At 32.8% G+C, this 19,165-nt stretch overlaps 1 protein-coding gene across 7 annotated transcripts; it reads right to left on the reverse strand.

Annotated features, from left to right (window-relative positions):
* Nucleotides 1–2,510: 2,510 nt before the first annotated feature.
* LOC117215679 (hyaluronan mediated motility receptor-like) lies at nucleotides 2,511–18,597 on the reverse strand. 7 transcript variants are annotated; one of them, XM_033462080.1, is made up of 15 exons: nucleotides 18,333–18,597; nucleotides 13,918–14,087; nucleotides 13,298–13,582; nucleotides 12,999–13,223; nucleotides 12,438–12,914; nucleotides 12,178–12,360; nucleotides 11,831–12,046; nucleotides 11,380–11,574; nucleotides 11,168–11,301; nucleotides 5,611–5,983; nucleotides 5,241–5,462; nucleotides 5,089–5,157; nucleotides 4,857–4,963; nucleotides 4,626–4,779; nucleotides 2,511–4,019 (listed from the first exon to the last, which is right to left on the reverse strand). In XM_033462080.1, the coding sequence occupies exons 1-15, from the start codon at nucleotides 18,376–18,378 to the stop codon at nucleotides 3,834–3,836; spliced, it is 3,042 nt and encodes a 1,013-aa protein (XP_033317971.1). In that variant the 5' UTR covers nucleotides 18,379–18,597; the 3' UTR covers nucleotides 2,511–3,833. The 7 variants fall into 7 exon arrangements, with proteins under 7 accessions (XP_033317971.1, XP_033317974.1, XP_033317972.1 ...); XM_033462083.1 differs by having other exon boundaries at nucleotides 11,846–12,046; nucleotides 18,333–18,595; XM_033462081.1 differs by lacking the exon at nucleotides 18,333–18,597 and adding an exon at nucleotides 16,170–16,279.
* Between the last annotated feature and the right edge of the window lie 568 nt (nucleotides 18,598–19,165).

Consider the following 19,165-nt stretch of genomic DNA (forward strand, 5'->3'; position numbering starts at 1 on the left):
TAACCACTGAAACAGAGGATATCACCTACACCAATACCCACTAGTCCGTCCTTCCTGTAGAGAAGCGTTTCATTCGGTGTTCGACCATTGAATTGCGTGACCCAAATCGACGCATCACCCTTAGTATCGTTATCCCGTTTGAGAGATCCTGGCGAAGACTCGTTGGTTTCACTCTATTTTTGGAGCCGAATGTGGCGCACGTCACTGCTTTCCCATCGGTCTATTCGGAAATCCGTAAAATTGAATCTTTCTGAAAAATATTCAATTTTATTTATTTTCGTTACTTTTAGAATTATTTTGACCGATAAACGCTCATGTTCTGTCTCCGCATCTACGCATATGGAGAACTTGAATTAATGATGTTGCCAGCAGGTATTCAACTTAATATGGAGTTGCAAGTGTCTTCTAGGTTTTATAACAGTCTCTAATAAATAAACATACGTTTCACTCTTATTTGGATGCCGAATGCATCACGCGTAGGACCGTTCACTCAGGTATCCGTAAAAGGCAATTTTCGGAAATATTTTATTGCAATATACGATTTTGCATTTCAACCTGTTTGAAATTACTCGACGAATAAACACTTGCTATGCTTTATTTTAGATGCCAAATGCGGGGTACGACTTTACTTTTACATAGTGTACATAGTACTTCACAAAATGCAATCTTCCGGAGTAATTCATTAACATATGCGATTTATATCTTCGCTCCTGTTGAAGTCATGCTGACAAATAAGCGATAGTTTTACGCTATTTGCAATGTCGAAAGCAGGGTACGTCCGTTCTCCCCGTAAGTATACTCGGAACTCTGTGAAATTGAATCCTTCTGAATAATTGAATGACATATGCGACTTCACGTATTTTCGCTTCTGTTTGATATTTTTTGACGGATAGACGGAGGGAGTAGAAAAGAAAATGTGATGAATGTGTGTACATAGACTGTGTGAACAACATGCAACTAAGGACGTGCAGGTAGCTTGGCTCATGTGAATTTACTAAATACTGTTTATTTTACACCTTTATGTTTCATTAATTAATCTTATCAGAATACATCGACTGTAAAAACAAGGGACAAGGAAAGCAATTGAAGTACAATAAGACACTTCATAGGATTTATATTTAACAGATCAAATTAAAAAAAAGAAATTAATTTAACCCTCGTGCTACGATGCTTGAGTCTCTTCGGACTAGTCGGTAATAATGTTCACAACATTATTATTGAACAAAATTAAAATCTAACTAAGAATATCGAAATCATTACAAGAAACATCGGAGGAATTCTCACTGGGACACATTTATCGGAATACATTCATATACCAAAACCGTACGATGGATGAAACCCCTTCCTGTCCGGTGAGGTGATGATGCACATGGGCACTCAAAATCTCCTCAGGAACTACCGCAGGTAAACGAACCTTCGCGCAATCATCAGTGATTCATAGCGGCACTTGACAACAAAACATCCAGCGGTTTCTGTTCCGTGGCTCGCTACGCAAAGATTCTATCCCTCAGACAAGATGATTGCCAGATGTCCAAACATCTTCATGGCATACTTTCAACTAGCTTAAGGACCCGCCATAAATCTTAGGATTTCTCTAGCTAAGGTCCTTCAAACTGAACAAATATTTTTTAGTCTTTGCATTTTCCTTAATTTATTACCTACAATGGAAAGATACGGGAAATCTGATTTGTCTCACGTACGATGCTTCCTAGGAACTTTCTCTCGAGGGCGGTTAGAATCCTTCCACCAACCTAGTATTAGGTTGCCCGAAAAGTTTCTTCCGTTATATGAGGAAATAATAGACGCACAACGTTTTTTGTTTTATATTATTTTGCAGAATTACGTACGATCCATTTTGTTCTGTTGAGATAAACGTCGCGACATTTCACAGACTTGGTTTCACGTTTGTATGAAGGTGCATTGTTGTAAAAAACACGTTTGCACAGCTCACTTTCCTAACGAAAACTTTCCTTAACGAACCCGATTATCTCATATCCTTAGACACACCCATCATAGTTTTCTTCCGCAGCATCATCATCACTAAATTTCACTTATTCTGTATCCTTAGAATAGTCAACATATCTTTACCGGTCTCTACCCTTATAACAATCGCGTACTTAACGTATCAGTGTAACTAAGTTTTACATAACGTGGTTGCAGTGAATTGTGATTTATGTTAATTCAGTGTGTATTCCATTGTGATTGCTGAATTCATAATAAAGTTTAATTAAAAGAAAATTAATAGTTTCTGTTACGACTCAGCTTTTTTCTTTTCTTTTTTTTATTTTTTTCTTATATTCTTTATAACTCAGTAAAAAAACAGAGAACGAACGAAGTATGTAAAAACTTTAGTTGAACAATTGCGAAGAGATTTTCGTCAGACTAGTGATCGAGCTTCTACCTCTATCTCTAGTTTCGATGAAATTCGATTGCGAATGGAAAGCTACATGTTATTCTAACAGGAGTTGAAAAGGATTGTAAAGTTTACCCTCAACGAAATAATCCTAGCGAAAGACATCAAACAATAAATTATTGTGATACTTGCACCGACAAGCCGAGGATCTTGGCGATTGTTTTATAAAATACTTCTTTCAGATGTAAGGGTACATAAAATATTAAAATATAATAGTGTTATACGTTAATTTATATATGAAATCATTTCAAGTTAGCTGTAAGAAATTCACCAAGTATACGAAAAATAGTCTCAAGTTGCCGAAACGAAAAAGTCCTAAACTGCAAAGGATTATTACAGTCCTCGTGCAATTTCAAAATGTTTCGTGTAACACACGTAATATATTTATTTACGGTTTCTATAAGTGTTTGAATACTGTTGTGAGTATAGTAATAACTACATAGATATAGTATATTTTGCATAAAAAACAAACATCCAAAGTATTATGACGATAACAAACGTTAAGTACATAATTGTTGTTCATATATTTCATCTAAAATTCAATAAGAATAAGCGATTCTTTTCAGCAGTATATATAATCTCATACGAGAAATTCATGCAATAGAACTTGTTCACTCACATTGATTTTAATATTACTTTTCAAAGTTCAATATATAGTCATAGATTACAAAAATGTATTACAAATAAAATTTATGTAATTGATATATATTGAAACGTCGGGGAAAAACATCTGTCATATAAATAAAATTCCTTTTCCTTCTTTTAATATCGATTGTACAAGTTAAACATAAGTCTAGAAAGTCAATATCGCTCAAACATGTAATCTTTATAACGAAACATTATTATTACAGACTTTTAACAGAACCTAGCAAACTGAACACTTGACCTTACATAGAGTATTAGATCTTGTATTAAGTTATTAAATTTGTTATGGATTTAAAAATGTTACAGTTATAAATATGTTTCATAATAAAAAAATTCATGCATACTGATTCAAAAATTATTATAAATGCGAGTCGATAATTATTACATCAATAAGTAATTATAATACAGTCACGACGTACACAGTATGTGTTTTATATGTATTTCAGGAAGTAAATATTTATTTAGAATTACTACATGAGTTTAATTAAATTATTTTTAAATCGTATTTATAATAACCACAAAAATTATTCATTTATTAGAAGTTTGAAAATCAGTACTTACAAAGGATCTATTTACTATATAATATATATTTATAATTTTAACATATTAAAGCTCTGGCAAACTTAATATCTTAATCACTGATGCAGTAATTCGAATATGTTTCTTAAAATATAAACATTAATGTAAATTATTGTAAATTATGTAAACATTAATGTAAATTATTACCAACTCGCATTTATGATAATCATAAATGAATAATATGCTAATATTAAAACTAATCATTCCGATTCCTTAGTGGCGTCAATGGTTTATGTGGGGAAGGAATAGGTGTCGCAAAAGTGTTCTGTGAAATTCCTAACATGTTCTCTTTTCCTTTACTATGCGCACGTTTCTCTTCTGCTCTCAATTTTTCTATCATCTTGTGCTGCTGTTCTATTGTCCTCGTCTTCGCATATAAATCCTAAAAGCAATTTACATTTTATCACATTTATTTTACAATCAATCAATATATACTACATAAGTATTTAGGTACTTATGTATATAAGTTAATACTTGCAACTAAGAGAAGCAAGAAAAAATAATTAGACCAATGCAAATGAAATTGAATAATACCATTTACGCAATAGAAATAATTTATTTATATACATTTAATATTCTCAGTCAATATATACATATTCTCTCCTATTGTTTAAACAAATAAGTTGGGCACACTACTGAGTGAATACCTAAACAACAAAGTGGTGCTAGCCTAAATTCACACAAAATTATGGTATATCATTAAAAGTAAAATAAAAGAAACCAAATAGTTTGTCAAATTCAGTACATTATAACAATGAATCAACATTCATTAATAATAATGCACACAAAAATAAACAGTGAGACGAATTAACATACTATAAATATAAACAGAAAATTTAATATTTTCATTCAATAATTTAACAATCAATATATGTTTCAATGTTAAATGTTTGTAATATTAAAAGATATTACTACTATTATGATAAGGATATCAATTCAACATGCAATATAAAATGATCACGATGCCAAGACAGATAATTAAACGCACCTGTTCGAGTTGATTGATTTTATCTTTCAATTGAGATACATGTTTAATTCTTTGCCTGTGATTATGATGACCAACAACTTCAGCGTATTTTTCATGGATTTCTTGATAATCTTTTAGAAGTTGCTCGTTATATTTAGAAAGCTTTTTCACTTCACTAAACAGACAAAAATAAATTTATTATTTTATAACTTTCTTAGATTATTCTTGTTTTTAGAGGAGAAAACAACGTACTCTTCAGCTGCTTCTCGGCGAGATTTTTCTTCTTCAAGCTTTTCTATAATCGTTTTTTCTAAACTTCTCCATTTGTTCTGTTCTTCTTCGAGTAATTCATTATGTTTCTACACAGATACAATATTTTTTAATAAATTACATATATGTTACAAAATACAACAATTACTGTATTCTTTTAAATTCTTTTCTTTATCTTTTCAGATATAAAACATAAAAAAAAATGATCGATTACCGATATCTGGCTATCCTTTTCTTCAAGACATTTAATTTTATCAGAAAGTTCTCCTATTTTCAGACTTGCCTGTAAAAATAGTAAAAATAATTAAATTCGTATATTTTATTACGTAAAAAGGAAGCATTAATATAACAATTTCGAGAGCATACTTCATTTAAGGTAACTTTTTGAATTTTTGATTGATGCTCTAACAATTTATTTAAGTCTTCTATTGCTGTTTCACGTTCTTTCAACTGTTCGTTAAATTTGTTGTTTAGCATATCCGCTCGAGAAATTTCGAGTTCTTGAGCATCGTTTCTTTCTTCCAATTTAAGCAGCATACTTTGTGCTTCAGCAAGATGGTTAGCCATTTCTTGAAGCTGATTTTTCATCTAAAATTCGAAATGAGATGATAAAGTGATTTACTTTCCTCTTTAAGCAATTAATCACATTACATCAAAATAATTATTATAATTCTCAAATTTTTCACTTATTAAAATTTTTAATACTTTTAAAACAAAAATAGAAAATAAAGAGCACCTCAATATTTTGTGCGGTCTTCACATCATTCTCAGCTTGTAATTTCGCAACTTGTCTGGTTGCTATTTTCTTTAAGTCATCGATTTTAGCTTCGAATACAGATTTTAATGATTCCAATTCGCTTAAACTTTCAGCTTCGAGTTGATCGACCAATCCCTTTTTGGCGTCTAATTGATCCATCAAAACATGCACCTGTTCATGTACTATTTGAGAGTTGTTGCGCATAATACTCAGTAAATCACGATGTTCGTTTATGCAATCTTCACCACGTTTTAATTCATGCTGTAATCTTTCCACTTCAGCATTACTTTGAGCCAAACGTTTAGTTAAAGCAGCAACTGATGCTTGATTTTCAGCCATTATAACTTCGAATCTAAATAAAATTTCGTACATGTATACATGTATACATATGTATATATATATATGTCGGAGCGCACATTAGAATTAGGGTTAGGGGCGTGAAACGAATCTTCGTTTGGGTTACACGTTGTCGTTATGCAATAGAGAAGACATTGACTAGTGCAAATACGATTATTATAGAGCCGGACAAGTAACCGTGGTAGTTAGGCACTTGAGAAACTAATGACAATGATCCTAGGTTCAATAACGAATCCGCGGTCGGCGGGATGATAGATGAACGTACTCACAAAATCTAAGTCGGATGCGTGATATTCACTGGTCGTAAAGGGTTACTCCTTTCATCAGTGAGATCGCGAACGAGAATGCCTTTCCCGTCCCGATGATGCCACAGAGGAAAACTATAATGGGGTGTGTCTAAGGATACGAGATCATCGGATTCGTCGAGAAAAGCTTTCGTTCAGAAAGTAAGGGAAATTGACGTTGCTGCTAATTGGTCAATCTCCATATCGGTGGTTAGAAAAAGATGCTAGCCGCCTTCGAGGGAAAGTTGCTAGTGGGAGACGCCGCTCGTTGAAAAATATGTCTCCCCTATCTTCCCGTAGTTGGGACAAAGACTGTGTCTGTTTGAAGGACTTAGTTAACTAAACCTTAAGATTTATAACGGGCCCTCGGGCTAGCCGAACATGTACTGCGGAGACGCATCGACATCTGGCAATCATCTTACTCGAAGAATAGGGTCTGCGTGTGGCGAGCCACGGGACAGAAACCGTTGGAATGTTTACTGTCGCGTGTCGCCACGAATATTTCCTTTAAGGAGAGCTATAGAATTACTCCATACCTTTGCTAGGCAAAGCGTTCATTCCGTGACCGCGGCTACGTTCGGCGACTGACTGTCGCCTCGAGCCCAAGCTCATTATCACAACTCTCGAACAATTACAATCGGATTGAATAACTACAATTGTTCAATTACAGACTCTGGTGTTCTTTCATCTCCGACACGGCCATCCTGACTATCACACGTCCTCGTGTGTAACTAAAATATCGTGCTTTCTTACATTAGATTGGATGCAACTGACATTATTTACGATTTAACTAAATGTCCAAGTAAGTCAAGGGTCCAGTGCAATAACAAAATTTCGTTCGGAGGCTTGACAACGCAAAACTAAAAGAGAACAAGAATTTGTAGCGTTATAATTTGTATTCAAAGTGCTAGTTGCGTTCTGTGAGTCGCCAGACCGTAATGACACGACAGATCATGTTCGATTTCGTACACTGATGAATCTCAGTTGGTTGGATCATATTGCTACGTTGGGTGTATCACTGTGGGTATATTGCAGATGTATGAAACATCACAGTGGATATATTGCAGACACGCAAAACGTCACTGTGGGTATATTACAGATGTATGAGACATCACAGTGGATATATTGCAGATACGCAAAACGTCACTGTGGGTATATTACAGATACATGAAACATCACAGTGGATATATTGCAGATACGCAAAACGTCACTGTGGGTATATCACAGATGTATGAGACATCACAGTGGATATATTGCAGATACGCAAAACGTCACTGTGGGTATATTACAGATGTATGAGACATCACAGTGGATATATTGCAGATACGCAAAACGTCACTGTGGGTATATTACAGATGTATGAGACATCACAGTGGATATATTGCAGATACGCAAAACGTCACTGTGGGTATACACTACGACCACAACGTGGTGTTAATGATCCTCTGAGGTCAGTGCACTTGCATCGTTATTATCACCATCGTTATCATCACCGCAGACGTCCATCTCAGCAGGGGCGCAACTTTCTAGCATCTTTCTCAGTCTGTCATGTCTGTCCTTATATGATTGTTTGCCGTCTAAGGTTTTTAAAGTATATCTATCTCCTTCCAAAATCTTTGCTATCTCGAATGGACCTCTGAATTTCGGATCTAACTTCGTCTGGTTTCTTTCCTCGTTTTTGCATAATACAAAATCACCAAGGTTAAACCTAACTACCTTAGCTTTAGTTTTGTCAACTCCACCTTTATCGTACCTAGCACCAATTTCTATATCCTCTATTGCCCGCTGTCTTACATTAGAGATATCTACTTCTTTTTCTTCGATATTATCGGGTATCAACGAGTCGTAAGGTCTTTGCTGTTCCACCAATTAATAGTTCCAATGGACTCGATTTAGTCACGCGGTTGGTGGTGCAATTTAAAGCCAGCCGTATTTTGCCAACCGCGTCTAGCCACGATCGCCCGGTCGTTTCTATGATCGTGAACATAATTTTCAACGTACCCGTAATACGCTCTACCTGACCGTTGGCCCTACTCGCACCGATTGAGATTAAGAGGAGTTTTAGTGTTCACCTTGCCAGAAATCTTGGAATTCTTTACCCGTTAGGACACCTCTCTTGATCCGCTATTGTCCGGCAAGGACTGCCGAATAAAAATATAGTACGTAAGTGCTTTAACGGTACTAGGGAAATCTACTTTACGAGTATGATGCAGATATGCGAATTTAGTGAAGACGTAGACCAAAACAATGACATATTCTTTCGAACCACTTTTACCGCTTAGTTTACCCGTTATGTCCACGTGAACTGTAAGCCAAGGTATGCTGGTCTTAGGTATAGGATGTAATTCAGCTCGTATTTTACCTGAACTGGCCTTCGAAACTTGACAAGCGTGACAGTTCTCTACGAATTCGCGAACATACTCCGCCATTCCTTCGAACCAGTAACACTCGCACAGTTTCTCAAGCGTTTTATCCCAACCTAAGTGCATAATTGACTGTTGCACATGGTTAATAACGGACCACCTAAGCCCTCTTGGAACGATGGGCAAGCAGAGAGTTCTACCTTTTCTCTGTATTTTATGATGGAGGGTGCCGGACCGTAACTCATACGTATTCGCGACGTCTCCTGAGGATTTCCGTAGTAAACGCTTTGATGGTTTACAAAATTGTAGCAAGGAAGAACATAAATATTAGAATATTTAGACAAGTATGAGCTGCACAATTATTAGGGTTGTCCAAAAGTATAAGAATCCCCATTTTCGACAGGGTCAGCATAGTATCGTCGTCCCGAAGATGACTTCCGGAAGAAACATTAAACGCGCACGCACTTATGTTATGCAAATAAAGGACATCGAACGGATCGAACAAAGGCACAAAAGAATTCGAAGAAAACAACAACTTATTATCCAAATTGTTCATCGAGGGTAATCAATGCTGTATACTTCCTAGAATTAGGATGAATAGGGATTTGGAGAAACCCACCGGCCATGTCGAGAATAATAAAATATCTCGCTTTTGCAATCTCGCGACTTGATCCGCAGTGAGGGGTAAAGGATACCGATCCGCGACCGTATATTTATTTAGTTCTCGAAAATCTACCTATCATCTATCTGAACCATTGTTCGTCTTCACGAGTAACACAGGGCTCGCGGACGGTGAATTACTAGGCTTTATGATTTTTGGCTGTAATTAAGTCGCTTGTTCTATCACGTACTATTCTGCGCTCGCGAAGTCTATTAGGACTCCTTGTACAGCGATATTAGGATAAATTAATTGTACTTCTACCTGGCCTGTATTTTTTTTTTGTACGAGTACGTAGGGAACCCGTAACGGATGAATCTCTGAATTTTCGAAAAGAAAGATTAATCGATTTTTATCACTACCACGTACCTCATTGTCAACTTCATTAACATCGATCTCGTTTTCAGCGGTTTTATTACAGGCATTAATTATTTTTGTTTTACACATGTAATATTACGTCAAAATGCAATGGACAAGATTTGAGCGATACGTTTAGTACCAATATTTCTTATTCCTCGCATTACTACTATATCAATCGTTCTTTTGCCAGAGATTCTCAAGACTACGGATTCTTTAATTAGCAAACACTCGGCTCCGAAATCGGGGTAAAATGGAAACGACTCACCCGGATGGCTTGATCTACCAGTTAACGCCTCCACTACGTAGAAGTCGATTCGACACTCGGTATTGAAATTATATTCAGGGCACTGCTTTGTAAAGGATCTTCCTCCATAATCAGATTGGTAGCTGCGCACCATGCAGCGGAGTCGAAAAATTGTTAGGTTCCACAATCGATTTTTGCACTAGCGACGGAATTAACTCGCGCACGATGATCGTAAGCTCTTGCACTGTTATAATCGGCACTGATCCCACTTCTGATGTCGGAGCGCACATTAGAATTAGGGTTAGGGGCGTGAAACGAATCTTCGTTTGGGTTACACGTTGTCGTTATGCAATAGAGAAGACATTGACTAGTGCAAATACGATTATTATAGAGCCGGACAAGTAACCGTGGTAGTTAGGCACTTGAGAAACTAATGACAATGATCCTAGGTTCAATAACGAATCCGCGGTCGGCGGGATGATAGATGAACGTACTCACAAAATCTAAGTCGGATGCGTGATATTCACTGGTCGTAAAGGGTTACTCCTTTCATCAGTGAGATCGCGAACGAGAATGCCTTTCCCGTCCCGATGATGCCACAGAGGAAAACTATAATGGGGTGTGTCTAAGGATACGAGATCATCGGATTCGTCGAGAAAAGCTTTCGTTCAGAAAGTAAGGGAAATTGACGTTGCTGCTAATTGGTCAATCTCCATATCGGTGGTTAGAAAAAGATGCTAGCCGCCTTCGAGGGAAAGTTGCTAGTGGGAGACGCCGCTCGTTGAAAAATATGTCTCCCCTATCTTCCCGTAGTTGGGACAAAGACTGTGTCTGTTTGAAGGACTTAGTTAACTAAACCTTAAGATTTATAACGGGCCCTCGGGCTAGCCGAACATGTACTGCGGAGACGCATCGACATCTGGCAATCATCTTACTCGAAGAATAGGGTCTGCGTGTGGCGAGCCACGGGACAGAAACCGTTGGAATGTTTACTGTCGCGTGTCGCCACGAATATTTCCTTTAAGGAGAGCTATAGAATTACTCCATACCTTTGCTAGGCAAAGCGTTCATCCCGTGACCGCGGCTACGTTCGGCGACTGACTGTCGCCTCGAGCCCAAGCTCATTATCACAACTCTCGAACAATTACAATCGGATTGAATAACTACAATTGTTCAATTACAGACTCTGGTGTTCTTTCATCTCCGACATATATATATAAGTACCTATTTATAAAAATACATATAGTTCTTTCTGTGAAAAATGATATACCTCTTTCGTCTAGCTACCATTTCCGCTGCCTCTGCTCGGATTTGATCTTTTAGAGCTCTTAATTCATCTTTCTTTTCTGCTAGTTCAGTTTCTGCTCGATCTAATTCTATTTGTAAGCTTTGGCCAAAACTTTCCTAAATTCGTTTAATCAATTATTACAAACTGGTACTTTGAAATATTATCTTTATTTTTGATTACGTTTTACAACCCACCTGAGTTTCTGCAGAGTTCTTTAATTCTTCCAGAGTCGCGGAAAGTCTATTAATTTCAGCATCTTTAATCGCCAGTTTTTCGTCTAATGCCGTTCGTTCCATTTCTACTCGCGCTAAACACGCTTTATACCTTTCCGCGGTAAGTCGCATTTCTTCCTCTACAGTAATCTTTGCCTCTCTGATCATAGCATTTATCTAGATTAATAAATTCATTTTAAAAACTATATGCATACGTTCTTACAAAAGAGCATAAAATATTCGGCAAACATCACAGAAACTGGAAGAGAAAATATTAAAAGAGGTTTCGAAAAAGAAATAGTGTCCACAATAAAAATTCTTTCAGTATAACTCTTTCTCTTCTCGGTATAGTAAAAAAGAATTTTTATTGGACGATTTTTTATTGGGTGTTAGAAGAAAGAATTCAGTCAGTGATGTTTTTTATTTTACGCACGTGTGACCCGCTTACTTTCGCGTCACTATCAGCAATCACTCTTTTTACTCTTTCCTCACATTCGGTACGGCAAGCTGCCAATGTTTCTCTCGTAACAGCTTCTGCATTTGTTACTAATTTATCTGCATGTTGTTTAATTCGTTTCGTTTCTTCTTCGATCATTTTGCCCGCAGCTTCTTTTACTTCTGATACTTCTTTGTCTCTTGCTACCGTTAGCTACGGAAAAAATTAGTATATGTTATTTCACAAAAAGATTATTATATAACAAACAATGTATGTAAATCTTGTCTATGTTTCGAATTAAAATATACAAAAAAAAAAAAAGATAAAACAACATATGAATATACATTTTCTATTTCTTTTATATAATTCAATCTTGCATCCTCCAATTGCTTTTTCAGTTTATATTTTTCTTCATCATGAAGTTTTATTATATCACCTAATTCTTCCTGATGTTTTTTCAAAATAAGAGTGTGTTTTCTATGTGAATCTTCTAATTCTTGATGCGCCTCACGTAAACGATTATTAACCTGAATTAAAATAAAAAGTAGGAAGTTAAGAAAATGTTTGTATTATTATTCAAACAGGTAAAAATTTTAATATTTACATCTTTGGAAAGATTTTGAACGTTTTCCAGTTCTTTTCTCAAAAAATTATTTTCTTCGTCAATATCTTTTACTTTAGCTTCAATTTCTATCCTACGCGACATTTCAAATTCGTTTTCATTGATAAGGATCATTTTTTCTTTTCCAAAATCGAGTTTCAATTTATTAGTTTCTTCTTCATATTTATATCTAAGATCACCCACTTTTTTCGAAAAATTTTCAACAACTTTTTCATATTCACCCTTTACTTCATCTAATTCACATTGAAGGGCAGATAGTTGTCCTTGTAGTTCAAGAACTACATTTTGTCGCTTTTGCAACTTTAGCTCCAACTTATCACGTTCCTCCATTAAATTAATAACACATGAATTAAGTTTGGCCTTTTCTTGTTCCAGCAAGCCAACTTCATATTTGTGACTTACTGTTATCTCTTCTAATTTTATTGTTAGTTCTTCAATTTGTATTTCAAGAGATTGAACCTATGAAGAACAAATTTTAAAAATTGTGATAGAGTTACAATGTTTCCAAATCATTTTAATTCTTCAAAATAAACAAGTATTTACTCTTTTCACGTTTGTGTGTTTTTTATCTGCCAATTCATATTCTAACGCTGCTATTCTTTTCGAGAAATCCGCGATACGATTTCTAAGATCACCTTCCATAGCTTTTCTTGCTTCAATTTCGCGTTCTTTCTCCTCTGAAACTTCCAAAAGCTGAGAACGAAGGCGCTTCACTTCAGTTTGATGCTTTTCATCGTAACCATTTAAAATTTCTTGTTGCAATTTAGCCTGGATGCAGGAGTCGTTAATAAAATATTTGTTAGAAATAAAATTATACTTCTTGGTAAAAAGTATTTTACAACCATTATTTCTATGTCCTTTCGGTGTTGCTCCTCTACTTCTGTTTGTTTTTTATGTAACTCGTTGAGTTGCAATTCTAATTTCTGTACTTCCTCCTTCATGTCCTCGATGTGCTTCTCAAGCTCTTGTATCGTCCTGTCTTTGTTGGAACATTCTACTTGAAGATCAGCAAGTTGATGCTCGGAATTGTACTTCAATTTTTGGTCGTTAGCAGTAATAAGCCCACGTGACTTCACTTTTGAACTTGATCTTGTTTGGTCTCGATTGTGTTTTCGTGGTGGTTGTGGCTAAAAATACATATTGTTACTGATATTAAAATATTTTCTAAAAAAAAAACATATATATTTTTTCATAACTCATTAACTCTCTGTAAGTTGCGGTATATCCAAGAGATACAGTAATTTGTGCCATAGTGCCAAGTTTTACATGAAAAGTATATGAATATATGAAAAACATGTAAATTTATTAAAACATACATTCCAACTACATATGCATTTGTTGTAAAAAAAATTTAAAATATGAACAATTAAATAATACTTCTGTACATATCTCTCAGATCAACTGCATCCCTTGCAAGATCAATAAGAAAATTTTTTACATCCAATTAATTTCTATTTCGCACCGTTCTAAAAGTAATTGCCACATTGCTTGCATTTTTAGTGCATACTGATACATTGCACTCTGCACTGGCAACGCTTTTGTTGTCATGAAATCTCTCTGACTTTTCAATAACAAAACCTTTTACTTTACTATCTAATTTTGGATCATACGCCCCTGGTGGAGGTACATCATCTGTAACAATTATTTCTTTTAAAATATAAATTAAGAAAAGAAGATATATATATATATATATATATATATATATATATATATATATAGTGACTGCAATAAGTATTTGTACATCATTATATTTATTATAGCATATATATACTAATAATATATACTAATATAATAATTATTACACACTAATTAATTACATTCGAGTATATTAAATATTTCATTTACTAATACTTACATATGATTACAAAAAATTGATACTGTGGAAATGAAATAGAGAACTTACAAAAAAAACGTTTCATTGGAAAATAAGTATATGTACAAATACTAATTGTAGTCACTGTATAAAATATATTTTTTGAAAGCTTTGTATTAAATAATTTCATAAAAAAACATTTAATGAAATGGGATTCTATAGGTATATTCTTGTTTGTGCTTTCCTGTTATTGTTCATGTATTCATAATGTATCGTAACAGTATCTGTAACTAATGTATTGTAATGAATCGTAAGTAGTCATAAAAAATCAACATGGAAGACAAGAAGATTTTCGTTCTGAGCATGCATGACACTCATCTCTGTTTGTCTCGTAAGAACGCGTACTACTTTGTTATTGACCTTCCATGTTAATTTTTCATGACTAGACACGACTCAATTTTCGAACAGTTTTCTCTAGCAAGTGTCGAGACCTTTCTATATGATTGTGGTCATGACAAAAAATTTGTTTACATCCTATATGGGCATAAAGATTATGAGAGTATTTGAATATTTACCATGGAAAACTTTCATGTATGTACATATATGTATTATGTGCGTTATATAAAACATTTTAAAATTTCACTAATCCTATAATGGAACACAATTGTCATGATTACACTGAAATAAAATTTTAAACTTATCTAAAAATGTACAGTAATATGCTATTTATATGAATCTGTTAGTGAATACACAAGTTTATATGGGCAAGTTATTCATATAATAGAAATCTACTTAATTCTCTCCACTTTATATAATTTATCACTCAGTTAATCAGAATTCACACTTGTATAAATGGATCCAAATATTTGCTTATAAATACATGATAAGTTTTAAAACTTATGATTTTAGAAATTAATTTTTAAGGTCAGTAATTGTATAATTTGACTTAATTCTTTACTTATTTTTTAATATACAGAATATCAGACCACGAATTCAGATAACTGTAATTTAATGTAATCCTTAACATAAAATTAATTTAATGTTTTATATGTAGAGGATAAATAACATATACTGCAAAATTCAATCAAAATATACATTTGGAAATAATAAACAAAAATGTAAATAATAAAAGCATTGAGAAAAATCATTTGGCTAAATATAGATAAACAAATACATGTTAGGCATTATATAATCAGAGTAACATTTAGCAACTATTAAGATAATAGAATCACGATTGAAGTTCAGTTAATCAGGCACTAAATAAAATTTTGTTCATATAAGTAGAATTCATATAAACTTACTATGTACAAACATGTATTTAGTACCTATTACAAACATATATTTATATATACAGCATGAAGAGTCACTTTAAACATATAAGACACTTATTAATATAATCCTTAATTGACTGCTTACATACTCTTTTGTGATTCCTACAATATATATATGCACTGAATATCTTGTAACTTGTACATATGTTTTCAGATTTATTTCAAACATTACCAATACAACAATGACAGTCAAATATCATTGAAGTGCTAATAAAAATTCATGTTTCATGTTTCATGTTTCATGTGTCATGTAAAGTTTTTATAAGTACTCAAATATTTGGATAAGCTACTATAAGTGAAATGATAAATATCAATAAGTTTGAATAATAATTGTAATATAATATAATTATTGCGAAATAATTGTATACAAATGAAATTCATTTGATTAATTTCCAAACATTTTTAGTTGATTTTATTATATATTATGAGAAGTGGAAGGGGTAGTAACACAACTAACGTTGGTAAAAAGAAATCCCGTTTCGGTAGGTGTTAGTTTACATAGAGTAAGCGCAAATGAAAGACAGCTGTTTCTAAATGCAAGAAACATGCTCTATGGGATCATCAAATTACCAGGTGTACTCTCTAACGTCCAAACCACCCCTTCTTTCATAGTTGCGTAACGAAATCGATCTTATATCATACGCCTTTTATCCCCCTCTCTCTTATTCTTGCATGTAACACTTAATTTTAAGAATTAAATGGCTTCCGACGTCTCATCTTCTTATTTCATTATCTTATATTCTTTTTTATTTAGATAATTTAGTGATATTTATTTTTAATTATTATAAAATTATTATTATTATACATATACATACTGCATCAGTAATGCATACACACACACGCACGCAAGCACGCACGCACACATCTTGTATAAACATACATAATATACAGTAGCAGAGAAAAGTTTGAAACCACTACCTTTCTGATAAATTATCGCGCTATGTTGTACATAATAAATAACCAATAGTCTGCAATTATTCGTTATTGAACTTCGCTTTATTATAGCGTACTAAATTTCGATACATCAGAAAATAATACTTTTTTAAATATACTGTTCATACTTGTACTGTTCAGTGTTCGCGTGCTTCAGTAAAAGCAATTCCCAGTTTCCGATTCTTACAATTGGACATTGGATTCTTCTGAAACGTACGTCCTTTAATGACAAAATCATGAAGACGCCTTCAAAGAGCTCTTTCACAAATGTTCAGAACATTAGTAGCATAAATTTCATTTTAAAAATCAGTAACAGTTCGAAAATTATTCTTTTCAGATAACCGGTGGATGCAATGGCCCATCTTTACTGTAATTTTTTGGTTCATTCTAATAGCACCCATTTTTTTTTCTAAAATTTTTAGGTATCATAATTGCTTGCACGCTATCTCAGATCCTGCAATAATATGTGCTATATTTTGGCAAATGGCTATTTTCTCTTGCGTAGTGATGTAACAAATTTTCTATCTTCTAGGCGTAGATTGTTGTTATAAATTTAATATGTCATGTTAAATAGACTTTTATTGTTGGATAAATTCGTAGCACTACTGTATTTGAATGTTCGTCTTAATGTTTGAACGTTCGCAGCAAATACAGCATCGAATTGTTTCATACTTATCCTTTCAAATACTTCAAATGTTTTAAAAGTATCGTGACCGTTCGTAGATAAATTTTGAGTGTACATGTAATTGTAAGGACAACTTCGAACTGTAGGTCATTTAGAATCTATAATATAATGCAATAAACTATCAGAAAGGTAGTCTTAAACTTTTGTCCGGTACTGTATATATATACATATATTTATTTATTTTTCGGCTCCACAGCCTAGAAAAAGGATATATCATTAATAATTCTATAATAATTAAACGATCGATCGTTCATTATTTTTGTTATGAGATTTTTCTGCTACAATATGTTGTTATATTTACAATAACATATATTTATAACTTAAGTTACGTAAAAGATAGAAATAAATAATGAATTTTATTTTACCATTGACTTCGTTCGAGAAAATCAATGTGTTAACTAATAAAATTCTGCTAATCCAGTGAATAAAAATTAATTTTTGAAAATGATATATAAAACACTGTTATAATATACATATATTACTATACAATACATAATATACAAAAATATTGCCAAGCTTCTATTTTTATTACTGTAAAATAAGAAATAATTTATCATTTACATAAATTCACATATAAATGCATAATACAAGTAATATTTAATACTTTGATAACTATTTCTCAGGTAAAAGACTCATAATTTAGAAACAAAATTGTTTTCCAATACTGAAACATAATAGAATTTCTTATATTGTAATGTCATTATATTTATACTATAAAAATTATATTATATTTGTTAAATACGTACACTACATACATTATACTGTACTTTCTGATAAGTAAACTTATCTTGTTAATTATAATTAACTGTACTAGTTAACAATAAAGGATATATGACAACTAGAATATATATATGTATGTACTTCTACATATAAATAAATAATATTTCATATTGATGTTAATATTTTCTAACATATCTTCAATTTACTTCCCGCCAAATACATATTGTGTAAATATAAAAATTACACAACATCTGGTAATTTCGAAAAAGTAGAGAGGTAATGAAAACAACAAATTTATAAAATAATAACATTACTATCATTTTACATATATAAGAGTGCATACATTATAATGCGCACCAAGGAAAATAGAGTTATAAAGATATATGTTTACTTACTTTCGAATTCATTAAATCTTTGGATTCTGGCTTTTGAAAATGACATTGTGAAATGTTTTTAACGTATTTAGACAACAAAACACAACAAGAAACTAACAACTTTGAAAATAATGTTAATACTTATCACTGATTTTAGTACGGAGAAAAACACTGTTCACGGTGTTCGTTACACCAGTTCCGCCTTTGAACTGTAATCTTTGAATGAGAGGGAAAAGCACTGGTCACGACATTAACTTCCTAGTCGGATTCAAACATTTCTTCACTCCACCGGTCCTTCTGATTTGAAATAACGGTTACACAAGTTGACAATAGTAAAATGACGAATCAACGGGCATGTGTTATGTAACTGACCAATCAGATAATAGATACATTTCTGCTATGAACCAATCCCGTACTAAAAACTTAGATCATTAGAAGATAAATTTAATGACAATTTACTGACGACATTTAAATGAAAATTTATTTTATATATATAAGTTGAATATATATTCAACTAACGTATACAATTACAAATTTACATTTTAAACTACTTTATTATGATTATAATTAATGTTTATAACATTATATGTTATTTATAATATCTAAAATATTTGGAAGTTTTAGAAGAAAATTAAAAATTAAATTGTGGTTTTATACTAGGATATCAAAATTTAAAGTTTAAAAATTTTTGTATGCGCTCCTGACAAATGTTACATAAAAACTTAAAATATAGAATGTATGATTTTAAAAGTCATTATACAATGTATATATAAAATAAAAAATAAATTTATAAAAAAAATATTTGGTTAGTGTAAATAATAAAGTTTTGGTACGTTTATTTATTTGGATAAAAT

This window comes from Bombus bifarius, unplaced genomic scaffold (assembly GCF_011952205.1).
Source record: "Bombus bifarius isolate JDL3187 unplaced genomic scaffold, Bbif_JDL3187 scf7180000009770, whole genome shotgun sequence".
NCBI lineage: Eukaryota > Metazoa > Arthropoda > Insecta > Hymenoptera > Apidae > Bombus > Bombus bifarius.